We start from the raw sequence: 13,805 nt of genomic DNA, 5'->3' as shown, positions 1-13,805 counted from the left end.
GGATTAGAAATTCTTGGTTCTATCCAAATAAAAGTTCAGGTCCCACCTTGTGCTGAAAATACAGTGTCTCCTCAACCGAAGTAGCATGGGGGGCAGGAAAAAAAGTCAGCAGAACAATTTTTTCAAACAGGTGGATATCCAGGAATACTTTCGGAATGAAGGAGGGATGGCTTCTGACAACCAGACTGTCCTTGAGTTCCGAGGCACAAAAGACATGAAGATCACCTATATTCCTGGCTGATGTTATGACCACCATTAAAGCTGTATTGCAAGAGAGAAGCCCCAATTCACAGAATGGCATTGAATCCAAAGGTTTGTCATTAGCATGTGACAACCACAAACGGCCCAAGAATGTGGGAGCATCCCGCACCGGAAGAAATAAATGCATGAGCCCTATTGGGCATCTTTTAACTGCCTTATTTGTTGTGGTAACAGTCTCTCCAGGCCGTTCATGTAGGCTTCTATAAGCGTGAATTGTGTCTTGGAGGTGTCAATCTGCATTCTTGTTTCTGCAAGGTGATGAATAACAGACAATACATAATTCATTGAACACGGGAGCGGAATCCTCTGCAGTGTCCAGAAAGAATCTGTGCTCGTTGCTCTTTTTGACGGCAACCAAAACAAACTTTTATTTCTTTCAGGGAAGACCTAGGTGAGTTATGTTCAGTTCCTCTGAAACCATGAGTTTAAGATGCGCGGTTGGAGAGAGGAGTGGAACACTCTTGTTCCCTCCATGGACAAGACATCTCCACTCTGTGGCAAAAGGCTCTCCCTGATCTTCTGGAGAACCTTCAGAATCAGAGATGTCAAGAGAAAAGTGCATATAAATGTTCTCGACAAGTCCTTCATCAGGCAATTTACTAAGGAACCTAGTCCCCTGTTCACCCAAGAGGTAAACCACTTGAATTTGCTGATTTGGTCAGTCGCAAAGACATTTATAGAAAGGCCAACCCAAGCCTCGAATATGGGTTGAGGACTTCTTGGAGAAGGTCAAATTTGTGTGATTAGTAGCGATGCCTGCACTATCTGTCATCACTGGTGTTCTTGATCCCTCCATTGTTGGGAGAAAAATAGAACAAGCCCTAGAGTAAGGCCCACTTCAACAGAGCTTCAGTCAACCTGTGGTAAGAGCTGTGGTAAGAGGGTGCCCATTTTTTCTAATGCAGATGAGGGCTGTGGTGGTGTATGTGTGGACCATCACCATCCAGGATGCCAGAACAAGAAGGCAGATCCCAAAGCCAAGAAGATGACCTGCTTTTCCAGCACATTATGTGATTTATCTCACAAGGCACTGTTGAGGAGCTCATTCCATTATGTGCCCAAATGTAATTGGAGTTATTCTGACAGCATGCTGTGAAAAGGAGACATTGAAAAGCATCTCTTTTTTGACGTTGGGAGACTGCCTTCACCATTCCAGATTTTGAACCAAGGGTTGGTGGAATAAGACATGGTTAAACTGCTTTTCTCCCAGCTGGTTCCAGGGGTCTGTAAAGTGCAAAAGGTTAGCATACACATAGGACTTGCCATTGAGTATTATGTGGAGGAAGGGCAGTTAATATCTTGGAAACATCAGAAACCACCAAGCTGACACTTTGTTGTGGTCAAGAAGAGTTCCACTACTTGGCTGATGGCTGTAATGGTCCTGATGGAGGTAAGGCCTTTGCCAAGTTGGAGTCCAAAATTACCAATGAAAAATGAGCCCTTCAGGGGAGAAGCAGAGAGAATGTAATGTGTTTACTCGGAACACAAATTTATAGAGGGCTTCAATGACTGGTCTCCACCAGATTTGGTGTCTTCCCTGGTTGACACTTAAATGAGGCACTGGTGTGGCTATGAGTAGCAATGCAAGATCTGCTGAAGCACAGCTTCTGCTGAGCCAGGATCTTGTCCAAGATCCAATCAGTGCCACTGAGATTGAACAGTGTGCTGTATTGGTAGTGTTGGTTTCCACCACAAACCGAAGATAGTTGCTTCAGGCTGGGAATATGACAATGGCTGTCTCTTAAGGTCCCACAGGCGCATCTATTTGACACTGTGCACAGCTGCCAGGATCTGAGCCATAGGTAGTATTAAGAATGTAAAGAAGCAGAGGAACTGGCTTAAATCATAAAGCTCCTGGGTGGGAGTAGAACCACTTTTCCTTTTTCTATTAAAAGAAGTTATAGGATTAGTATTACTGGCTTCCTTTCTAAGATTGGATGGGCTTCTCTATTCCTAAATTCAGAATCCTCTATCTCCTCTAAATGTTCCTTGAGTGACCACTCTGGGATTGGTGTCCTGAATGATGACGGCTGTCGTAGGTGTATAGCCTAGCCCTGTGGCACTTACAGGATCCACACATTTCCAGAGCCAAGAGCTCTCATTGTCCAATGGTGGTAAGGGCGATGGTGCAGAGGAGGTCAAGGGGTTCACAAAGAAGTCCTAGGGACTTCCTATCATGGATTGTGATGTGGGAGCAAACTTGTTCTTCCCCAGAAGCATTTCCCCTTCACCCGTCTGCTTCGCAAGAAGGATAGAGACATTAGGGATCTTGGGTTATAACAGCTCTTCAGCTTTAAAATATTGGAAGGCCTTCTGCTACCACTTTGATGGCACTCAATGTGGCCATGGCCCAGAACATCTAGTTAAGCTTGAGAAGTTTTTCGGTCATGAGATGGAACATGTTCTTCTCATCAAAAGGGATGCTGATCGTTTCTCATGAGCCTCCAGGTTCAGGTTTGAGCACTTGAGACATAATAACTGCTACATGGACAGAACGTGTACACAGTCCTAATGGTTGTGTCACTGAGGTTCCAGAATATCATCAGTTGCAGCTCTGCAGCTGCCTTGCCCAGGCTGAGCATAAACTGGTACTCTTCACGGGCATAGTCTGGGAGCAAGGAGGTATGATAGTCAAACTCATGTCAGATATGGGAACCATAGCTGACTAGCTTGAGGACATGTGGCCCTCTGGCCAAACCGGTCTTGGTTGGGATGCAACTTTGACCACCAAGGAATAAATACTTACCTTCGCCATGAAGGGTGTTGCACTGGACATTGCCTCAAACACATTGGCATTGACTTCATCACAGTGCCAAGTTGCATGCCGATCCTCGTAAGAAACTAGTACCAGTCTCATGATAGGCGTCAGCTCTTTTAAGCAGGCCCTCTTACAGGGGTATGGCTTGGCAGACATGCAAGATATTTTATTACACTGGACCGAACTAAGGGGCCGATTAGGATGGCGGACGGATTGCCCCCGCCGGGCTGGTGGTAGCCACCGCCAGCCCGGTGGGGGCAATCCGTCCGCCATCCTCACTGTAATGACCCCCCGCCACATTAGGATGGCTGGGGGGTCCGCGGCGGAAGGGATGACCGTCCGCCGCTTTTACGACGCGGTCGCCTTGCGACCGTGGTGGAAAAGGTCTAATATGGTGGCGGTGTCTATCAGACACCGCCAGCCATATTAGGATGGGCTTTGGGGAATGCATTTCCGCGGCGGCAATGTCACCACGGAAAGGCATACGGTCTTTGCTTTGGGGGCCCGGTTGCGGGCCCCCAGGGTGAAGGTGGGGGTGGGGGTGCACATGGGGGGTACCTATGGTACCCCCCTGCGTTTCAAAGTACAACATGGCAGGCACCGCCCATTGCCTGCCATGTTGTACTTTGAAACGCAAAACATGCATTTTTAGCATTGCGGCGGGCGGTGCTTTCAGCACCGCCCGCCGCAATGTTAAAAATGCGGGATGCACCCGCCACTGTGGCAGGTGCATCCTAATTCGACACACGGGACCTCCGCTATTATGGCGGACGGTCCCTTGCCACGACAGGATGGAAGCGGCCCCAGTTCTAAATCTACCTGTGGACTGACAAAAGCAACACCTGAACAATACGATGGCCACAGGCATGTCCAAGACTGCACATGGTACCCAAAGGAGATGGACTCCATGTCCAGCTCACACATACCCTATTTTACTGTTGTGGTGTAAGAAGACCCGATTAACAGTAGCTGACAGGCCAGAGAGTTGCATGGATGCTAATACACAAACAAGAGTGATGGTTCCCTGAGGCTGATTGCCACTGATCTGGGACACACATGAAAGAGAAATTTACTCTGTCCGGATTGGTTGCCCCTAAAATTGGAATCTGAGGGGAAATGTGGATTCAGGCAAAGTGTCCCAGGCCAGAGAGTTGCATGGATGAGGATGTATGATGTGACAACGCGAGTTAGTACAACGCGTTCCGTTGCATCGCGGTCGTTACAACGACCGCGATGTAACCACGCAATGCCATTACAAATCAAGTCTTTACATCGACTTGCGATAGATGGCATGCTAACATTATAAAAGTGTAATTTACTATTCCAACTTAAGTCCACTTAACAGTAGGGAAGGTGTTGGGATAGTCAACTACACTATTTGTAATGTGAGCACGCCATCTAGCGCAAGTCAATGTAAAGACTTGCGTTGGAATGGCATAGCGTGGTTACATCGCGGTCGTTGTAACGACCGCGATGTAACAGCATCGCGGTGTACTGCCCGCGATGTTAAGGATGTTTCCCCATGGATGATAATACACGAACAAGAGTGATGGTTCCCTGAGGCTGATTGCCACTAATCTGGGACACACATGAAAGGAAAATGCCCTCTGTTCGGATTGCTTGCCCCTAAAATTGGAATCTTAGGGGAAGGGTGGATTCAGGCAAAGTGTCTCAAAACTGGATAAAAGCTAATCCATGTAGTACAGGCGATCGCACCATTTATTCAAGGAACTCTGCAAATCTATGCAGAGGACAGAAAGGATCAGAATAAAAACCTTGGCATTATCCTATGAGGGGTAGATCTATAATTAAGGCCTCCAGTTTTCCGTTTTTACTGATTTTTACAGATAAAACAATCGATTTTCTGTCTGTATTTATTTTTAAAAGCAGAAAAGTACAGAAATGTGTGCTTCTTGTGACACTCCTTGTAGGGCTTGCTAAGCAGATAGACACCATGTGGATTTAAAAACAGGATGCGATTCCCTTATCATTATTAATATTTTGAGTTTTGTAAAGTGCTAGCTAGGCCAAAAGGTATCAGACCCTTAAATACAGGCATGTGTTAACATTTATTTGTGTATAATGCTAATATTTACCTGTCGATGTAGTGTTTTGTTATATTTGGCTGCTTAATTTGCTGAAACGTGACAGACATCAAAGTATGAGTGCATGTATATCTGCTAAATAAAGTCAGAAATATACAGTTTTACGGCTCCATTTATTCTGAAAACATAAAATATGAATGGATAAAAATCAATAAAATGGTTACAAAATAAATATGGATGAATACAGACGGAAATGTTAAAAAAATAAATACCATAAAACCGGGAGCCCTATCTATAATCATAGGAATGAGGATACCATTGATGCTGCTGAAGAAAGAGGTATACTGTGAACTTGGTTTTTAAAGCCAAAGCTTGAGATCCAGCCTTGCACTGTTCTTCAATGGTGCATTTAGAGTCAGCTCAAATCTGGAGCTTCTGTGTAAATGTTCCTCTCGAGCAGTGTGCTTGAGAAGAAACATTAACACATAGACGGAAACAGTGTGTATGATTCTATTGTCAAACTCATTCTTCAATGGTGGGCTGTCATAAACTGTAAGTCCCTGCAACTGTCCAGAATGTGCAGATCATCACTGGCAATTCCCTCCAGAGGCAGCAGGAAGCCAGACAAGAAAGACATCTAGCCACCTGGAGTCTTCATTATAACAGTGCTGCAATAATGAGCTCAGTTCCGAACCCAGATTCATCAGTGGACTGCTCCCAGTGGCGGCTGGCTTGATGGGGGGTGGTGAGGGGGAGGGCAGAGGGGGAGGTCCGGGGATAAAGAAAAATAAAATAAAACGTACGTCCTCTACGCATCTTACCTCATTGTCCCTTGTCATCATCCATCTGCTCCAGCCAGAATAGGAAGCGCCAGGGCCCCCCTAAGCCAATCAGAATTCTGCAATGCAACAATGTTATTGGTCTGAGCGCCATAGTTCGGCGGTCAGCCAGGGAATGGGTGCCTGGGTATGTTCTCCACTCAGTCTGTAAAGCAGTCTGGGTGGAGAACATGCAAAGTACACATGACTGTTTGGCCAGCCAGAGATGTCAGCCAAAAATTAATGCACACTTTACAGAGTGCTCAGATCTGTCCTGCCCTGCCAAGCTGCCGCAAATAGGAACAAATAAAATGATGATAAGAATGAGTTATTATTCTTTTTCCTTTATTTCCACTGCTGAAAACAGTGGGGCGATGCTTCTCCGCCTTAATGGAGGAGCCGCCACTGACTGCTCCTTGAACAGTATGAATCAGAAATGCTGGTACCACCAATAAGGGATGTACCACATCATGTGGTCAACAAAGCACCACTTGCCAATTGAAATACCAATAGTGTCAGACTATGCATGACAACTGCAGTTATGCCGGAAAAGAGCGCCACAAAGACGATTGTGCATCATACCCTTTGTCCTAAGAGAAGATGCTGCACCTAGCTGTAGTCATGTCAGAAATGTAACTGTGTGCACACCTCTTCAGAGCACAGGAAAGTTACAACGAACTGGATATGTCTGTAGGAGTAGTGCAATGCAAAACGTTTTAACATATTGATCAATTATCTCAGCATAGATAACATTCTTATGTAATTTACTTTAAAAGTAACGTTACTTGGATATTATATTGCGAGCAATACCTGTGCTGCCTGAATAAAATTCTACCAAAAACCACCCTCCAAGAGTAATTATTACCTCCACAACTACGCTATGACCAAAAATCAAAGCTTAACGGGGGGGTGCTTGACAATTTGGTGACCTCACAGCAGTAAGTGCCATCTGTGTTTCCAAGGACAGTGGCAATACGTGTGGCAATGTTTATCTAACTCCCTTTAAGCCACATAGACCACGAAGACCAGGCCTAACAAAATGGTAAACAAGAAATTGATTTAATAGGGTCACCTTTGTGAATAAAATGTTAGTACTTGAAATCCAAGCGATACTGGCCAAAGGCATTAGCAATGAGAACATATCGTATAATACGTCTCCAAAGTTTCAGATGGTAGAAACAGCAAAGGAGATACAGCTCTTATCTGGGACACCAAAGTCAGTTACGCAAAATGTATCAGACAAATATTGTTGATACCTGTAGCTGGATGAGGATGGATACTACCGATGCAGGCCATTAGCAAAAATCCCAAGTGTTGATTGAGTCTAATGGGGTCACCAATATCTCGAGGTATATTTAAAACAATTTGAAATATTCAACACTTGACCATGTCAAAAGTTTTCCCATCTTCCCCATAGCCGTTCTCATCTTCTGACCAATAACCAGTCCCACTTGGTTGCTATTCACCCTATATTCTCTACTCTGAAAGGTTCTGTCAGTCTCCTACCTAAGTGCACCAAACCTTAAAACTGGTGCCTGTTGCCATATTGTTACACGCAGATGGGTGTATGCCATCCTTTCTGATTACTCACAAAGGCAACCAGTCAAGATACTGTAGGGCTTCAAACAATGATCTCTCCCAACCATCCTTGACCTTTTTTGTTTTTCTCTGCCTCTAGGTTTCGGCTCTTTTGTGGACAAGACAGTTCTTCCTTTTGTCAGTACTAAGAAATCCAAGCTCTTGAATCCCTGCCCGGATCGAATGGAGCAGTGCCAGCCGCCCTTCAGCTTCAAGCATGTCCTGGCCCTCACCGACAACGCGACAGAATTTGAGATCAAAGTCAGTGAACAAAATATTTCAGGGAACCTGGACTCACCAGAAGGTGGTTTTGATGCCATCATGCAGGCAGCAGTGTGTACGGTAAGACCAACTCCTATATCATTTTGACACATTAGGAAGTATCCATTCCAGAAGGCAATTACTCTTCTAAACCGGTATTCAGCGAAGTGTTTAACAATACTGCAGTGCATTCGGTTGGAGCAGCCCTGGTTTAGAAGCGATCTGTTTAACTAAAAGAGAGGACGCTTCCATTCCATAAATTAGGAATGATCGATCTTCCTGATTGGTCGTTGGAATTGACCATGTCCAATGCTTTAAATGGACAGACATTTGTACAGTGAGGGTACTGCTACTTTCAGATTAGGAACGTGTGTCTATTTAAAGCACTGATCCTGTATGATGATAATCTCAAATTGAGGAACAGGTCGATTAGATTTGAGGGGATCATTCAGATGAGTGTTATGTTGTGAAGAGACCCATCTGAGTGCCATTGTGGGTCACTACGTCGACTAGAGTTCTGGCACTGTTTGTCCTCCATAAAAAAATTCTGAAGCAAAGGAAGAATATAAGATAAAACTTTTAATGTTGTCGAATCGCAGGACTAACCAGAGATATATATATGTGTATCATATTTTATCACTCACAGTTAAGGCACTTATGAGCATTGTTCAGTCTACACTTTGAAACAAATGACGTTATCCCTATGGTGAATGATAACACAATGTTTTGCATTTAGAGATTGCCTTGTGCGTCTTAATTAATGATATTAAGTTGTTAATCACAGTTGTACACTTAGAGAACACACTGGAACATAAGCATAGCCACAGAATCTTTGTCTAAATATATAAATACCCATCAATCATGCGCAGGCTAAATTCTTGTAATGTGCTGGGTAAGACCACTTTCTAGGGGAAACATCCTTTACAACGTAACTGGTACAATGCAGTACCGTTACGACGCAGCTTTAACAACGAAAGTCGTTACAACGACTTTCGCTGGAGGGCGCTCTAGGATAGGGGATAGTTTAATTTACTATCCAACACCTTCCCTACTATCCACGGGGACTGGTGTTGGAATAGTAAATTAAACTATTCACTATCAGCGCCCCCCCAACGCAAGCCGTTGTAACGACTTGCGTTGTTAAAACTGCATTGTAACGGTACGCGTTGTACCGTCAAACATCCCTTTCTAGACAATATACATCTATTTATGTAATACTACTGGTTTCTATACCTTATAATGATAAGGAGGAGCAATACAAGATCATTTGCAACATTTTCTCCACAAGACAAGATCTAGTACCTCTTTTCACTTGATGCTTTTCAGGGAGATACCATATAAGTCGGTACACTAACAGCAGTAGCACATTCTGGGTAGTCTGCCTTAAGGAAATTGATGAGAGATAAACTCCTAGCCTGGTGTACACAAGGTCGTCCCACTTGCTCACTAATACAGCCTTGGTGCCCTTTTCCCCTACACCTCCATACCAAAAGAACTTGGTCTCTCCGGATATCAGCCTTCCGCTGCTGTTGTACCTCCTTCCAACTCTTGCTTACACACAGCTTAAAACATCAGTGATCAAATCTTGCAACCTTTCTAAAGCCCACCATAGCATGTCTAGGTCTTACATCCAGCTCTAATGCAAGGATTTGCAAAGGCCAAAAAACATGCTAACTTGCCACTTGGATGCACTCTTAGCAGTATCCTTTTTAAGGCACTATATTGTTGTCAAGAGCCATCGTATAGCCTGTTGTGGTGACATCCTATAGCAGCTGCCCACAATGGTCTCAAGGTAGCAGTGGCCCTGCATTCAACCCCACTCAGCAGTAACAGACAGCCATACTACCCAAGCTGTGGTTACAAGGAACTAGGAAGAAGCGAGCGAACAAGAAGACAGCAGTGATCTCTGTTTATGCCCAATATTTTGTTATTGGTTATGCTGCATGTCTCTTTTACAGTAGTCCACAGGTTCATTAATATTCAGTGCGTGAAAACACCTACTGAGGTGTTCTCAATCTGCAGGGTAAACAGATTTACATTTTTAAACATTATCAATAGTCTTATAGATGCCAAAAGCCACGCTGCCTTTCGCACCCTGTATAAGATCTGCTTTGCTGATGCATGTGATTGACCCCTTGCTCATGTTACAACTCCCAAAAAGACCCGGCCTGAGATTTACGAAGGTTTGTATAGGCAAGCGTGCAGAGCTGCACTATCTTGCAAAGCACCAGCAGACCTTTTTAATGGAAAGTAAGTGCTTTGTGTCTCTTTGTGTCCATGCGTTATGTTAGTAAATGACCCTTTGAATGTTTACAAATCCCTATTCGAAATGTTGCTTGGGAATAAAGCTGTCCCCATTTCTCCTGAGAATTTTTCTATCACATGTTAGAACAATCTATAGGTCTGAGTCTAATAGTGAATGTATTCATCTCAATGCATAATTCCATCATGACTGCCCTATTATCTAGGGCAAATGGAAATCAAAGCACCAAAATAGATGTTTCTGAGAAGACTTTCCAGTGAGAATAATTTCATTTAAACTACCTTTATCAGGGGCATTTATTACCAATCTATTTCTGTCGACGCAAAACGGAGACTCTTCTAATCAGATAAAACGACCTCAAAGTTCGCGGAGCATTCCCCCTTGCCACCGCGAAACTCAATTATAAAATCAGACATGGTTTGAGGGCTAAGGACAGAGTGACGGTGAAAACAGGTTTCTGTTCAAATCTTTTGTTCTCGTACTAGACAAAAGCAGGCCAACACGCGTTTCACAACATCAAGGTCGCTTCATCAGGGCCAATATATTAACTTCAGCTTAAATAGCTAAATAATTTCAGAATTAATGAGACTTAATTTCATTTGGTTATCTTCAAATGGATAAAACAACTTCCTAACAAGAAAAAATATTATCTGTTCATTTCTTTTCGCATTCCTTGGGTGATTATTTTTTCTTATGAAACAGGTTCTCTTTTGGTTCTTAAGGACATAATAACCGTCTGAAGATCTTGGGCGGATTTTATGTTTCAGTCCGTGTTCATTCAGTCGTGGCTTCCCGCTTTCCTTCTTTGTAAAGTTCTTACTTTCATTCCGGCAGGAAATGATTTTAGTTCATGTTTAAAATCTTTTTTTGACCAGTCATATTCTCACTTCTAAAGGTTTCGATATCAGCTTAGTTTAAATGATTCTGTTTGTGGCAAATGTAAGTCAGGGTAATCAATCATATTGTTTTGCAGCTGCGAAGATCTTTTGGAGCGATAAATCACATTTAAATGATTAATTTCAGTGGCTTTAATCTTAATTGTCTTGGAGCCCTTCCACGTTGAATGAACTTCCAGTGATGTTACTGCCTACCATTCGAACTTTTGACACCTGAAGCTCATTCACGCATTTTAAATGTAATTTTCAAAGTCAATAAAGGCCATAAGAGGTCAAGTTTTTGGTCTCAGATTTAGCAGAGCTGTTATGTTCAGCAATCTATTTGATTTCAGATATATTTACATACATGGCCAAGTGGCTTACTTGCCCTTCCAAACTTATTCTGAGCCTCTGTTGCAACTCTATCAACTTTGCAACTGTGTTCTCCTACCTGAAGTAGGCATGCCTCCACAGCTGCTCAATCATGCTCTTGACAGGTGGGTCTGTGTCAAAGTCAGTGCTTCAAATTGGAAGTCATGCCCTTAGGAAGACGAATCCAATGGCAGAAAACTCTCCAAAAGCATCACCAAACAGTGGCAACTGGTAACAGCAATGTTAAGAAACAAACGGCCAGATTCATCAAAGTAAAATCGGCTCGCAAAGGGCCAGATTCTGAGAATCCGGCCCTTGTGCGAGCGCTATTTTTGCATTTAGGATTCATCATCCCAAATGCAAAAATCGCAATTACAGAACTCGCTAAATTGCGAAGAATCGCATTTAAGGAATCTCAATTAGAGATTCCTTAAATGCTATTCATGAACCTTTTAAAAATTGCGAATTCGCAATATGAGGCCGCTATTTACCGCGAAGTGAAACTTCGTGGTAAATAGCGAAAACTTAGAAAAATGCACTTTAGTGCATTTTTCTAAGTTGTATGTTACACACACACATGTCCTGTGGACATGTGTGTGCGCAACACCTGTGTACATTTGCATTTCAGGGGTGCTACAGGGTGTCCTTTGGACACCCTGGCACCCTTGAAATCGCTTCCTTATTTGCGATTCGCTAATTGCGAATCGCAAATAAGGAATGACTCCCCATTCATTCCTATGGGCCTTGAGGCCCATAGGAATGAATGGGAAAGCCATTCCTTATTTGCGATTAGCAATTAGCTAATCGCAAATAAGGACGCAGTAGAAATCGCAAAATTAATTGCGATTTCTACATGCATCCCGTTTTGCGAGTCTTTAATAGCGATTCCTTAATAATCGCTATTAAGGACTCGCAAAAGAGGACAATGATGAATCTGGGGGATAGACTTCATTATCCAACTTGTGCAAAAAAAAATTACATTTATTGAGCCGAAAACGTCTTTATCTTCTTTGGCCGGTAATGCTAAACACGAGCAGAGGCTCAACGGTTCAAGACCTCCCTACCACCTTTTTGCACAGAGCAACTCCTCCTCGCCTACCAAGTATAATTACATTTATTGACAAAGGCACAGGTGCACCATATCACAATTGCAAAGAGACCACAAGTTTGTTCCACAAATATAAATAGTAATGTCCAAAAAGTCTTGTGTGGTTGATTCCTTTATTTTTTTCAAATAGAAAGAAACGAACAGCCGACGCGTTTCGTCCCAGAAGGCGCTATACGGACTGGGGGTCGTAGCCACAGGGCTTGACGGAACAGACTTCAGAAGCTTTCTTCCATCGCGGCGGAATATTGGGGAGAATTTATCCAAGATACTTATAATACCGTTCATTGAAGATATTGCCTTTAAATTCAGATCCAGGTGCACAACCTGTGGATGGTGCAACTTGGACACACTCTACTAACTTAAATTCTTGAGGAGAGTCTGCCTAAAATGTATTCTTATCTCAGTCACTGCAGATACTTCCCTCAAACTCAGATATAGGTGCACAACCTTTGGATGGTGCACCAGGGACCCCTCTCTTCCGCCCAAGATTACGCAAGAACGACTTATAATCGCTAAGTTGACAGCATATCTGCAAGCCAAGTTTTGACATCCACGTTGGAGTACAGAATCTATATAACGCTGGTTCCTGACTACTCATGCTTATCTAACGTTTTTATCACGGCTTCAAATACCACAACACTCACAACAGGGATCAACTCACCCGTGCCTTCGCTACATTATCGACTACACTGCCAAGATCTTCATCTTGCACTTGCCCTGAAGAAGTCCCTTCTGGGACGAAACGCGTCGGCTGTTCGTTTCTTTCTATTTGAAAAAAATAAAGGAATCAACCACACAAGACTTTTTGGACATTACTATTTATATTTGTGGAACAAACTTGTGGTCTCTTTGCAATTGTGATATGGTGCACCTGTGCTTTTGTCAATAGATTTTATGGTCTGTTTTAGGACTAATACTGTGATGGCGGGTATTTTTTCAGTGTGCACATAACCCCTAACCATTTATTCACAAAAGGGATAATACGATTGGGATCACTGTGGATCAGGTGCATTTCTTATGAAGGTTCCGCCATCTACTATGTTTCAGTCTATAATTACATTTACCCTCATTTCCTAAGTGTTTTAAAAAGCGTTCAATGAATCAAATATAAAGTCGCATGATTGTTCTGTGACTACTCAATCAGTGATGTGTTGTGGACAAATTAATTAATTTTATTACAAACAAGTTCTAATTGCAATACATCCCAATATTAGCCCTTCTTTTAGAACTTGCCTCATATAAAGCGCAGCAGTAAAAACATAAGGTAATTAACTCTCCGGTCACTGTTACACCTCTGTTGTATTTATATTATGGTCCTGACGCCGAAATGGCTACACCTGGTTGTTTTAAAATCATCAATGTTGACTGTAAAGAACGCCATGGAAAAGCAGTCACAATCAATTACTGCTATTATATATTTAATGCTGACATTACATTGTAACGAAAAAAAAGGAAGGGAAGTCCCT

At 43.0% G+C, this 13,805-nt stretch overlaps 1 protein-coding gene across 1 annotated transcript in view; it reads left to right on the top strand.

Annotated features, from left to right (window-relative positions):
- ITGB7 (integrin subunit beta 7) overlaps positions 1 to 13,805 on the top strand; it is an 887,312-nt gene that overhangs the window by 483,683 nt on the left and 389,824 nt on the right. Inside the window, exon 6 of the mRNA XM_078687492.1 lies at positions 7,561 to 7,802. Within this exon, the coding sequence (XP_078543618.1) occupies positions 7,561 to 7,802 (242 nt within the window). The remainder of the gene's footprint in view (positions 1 to 7,560; positions 7,803 to 13,805) is intronic.

This window comes from Lissotriton helveticus, chromosome 1_1, assembly GCF_964261635.1.
Source record: "Lissotriton helveticus chromosome 1_1, aLisHel1.1, whole genome shotgun sequence".
Taxonomy (NCBI): Eukaryota; Metazoa; Chordata; class Amphibia; order Caudata; family Salamandridae; genus Lissotriton; species Lissotriton helveticus.
Note: the sequence above shows the minus strand (reverse complement) of the source record. Positions and strands in the feature narration are given on the sequence as shown.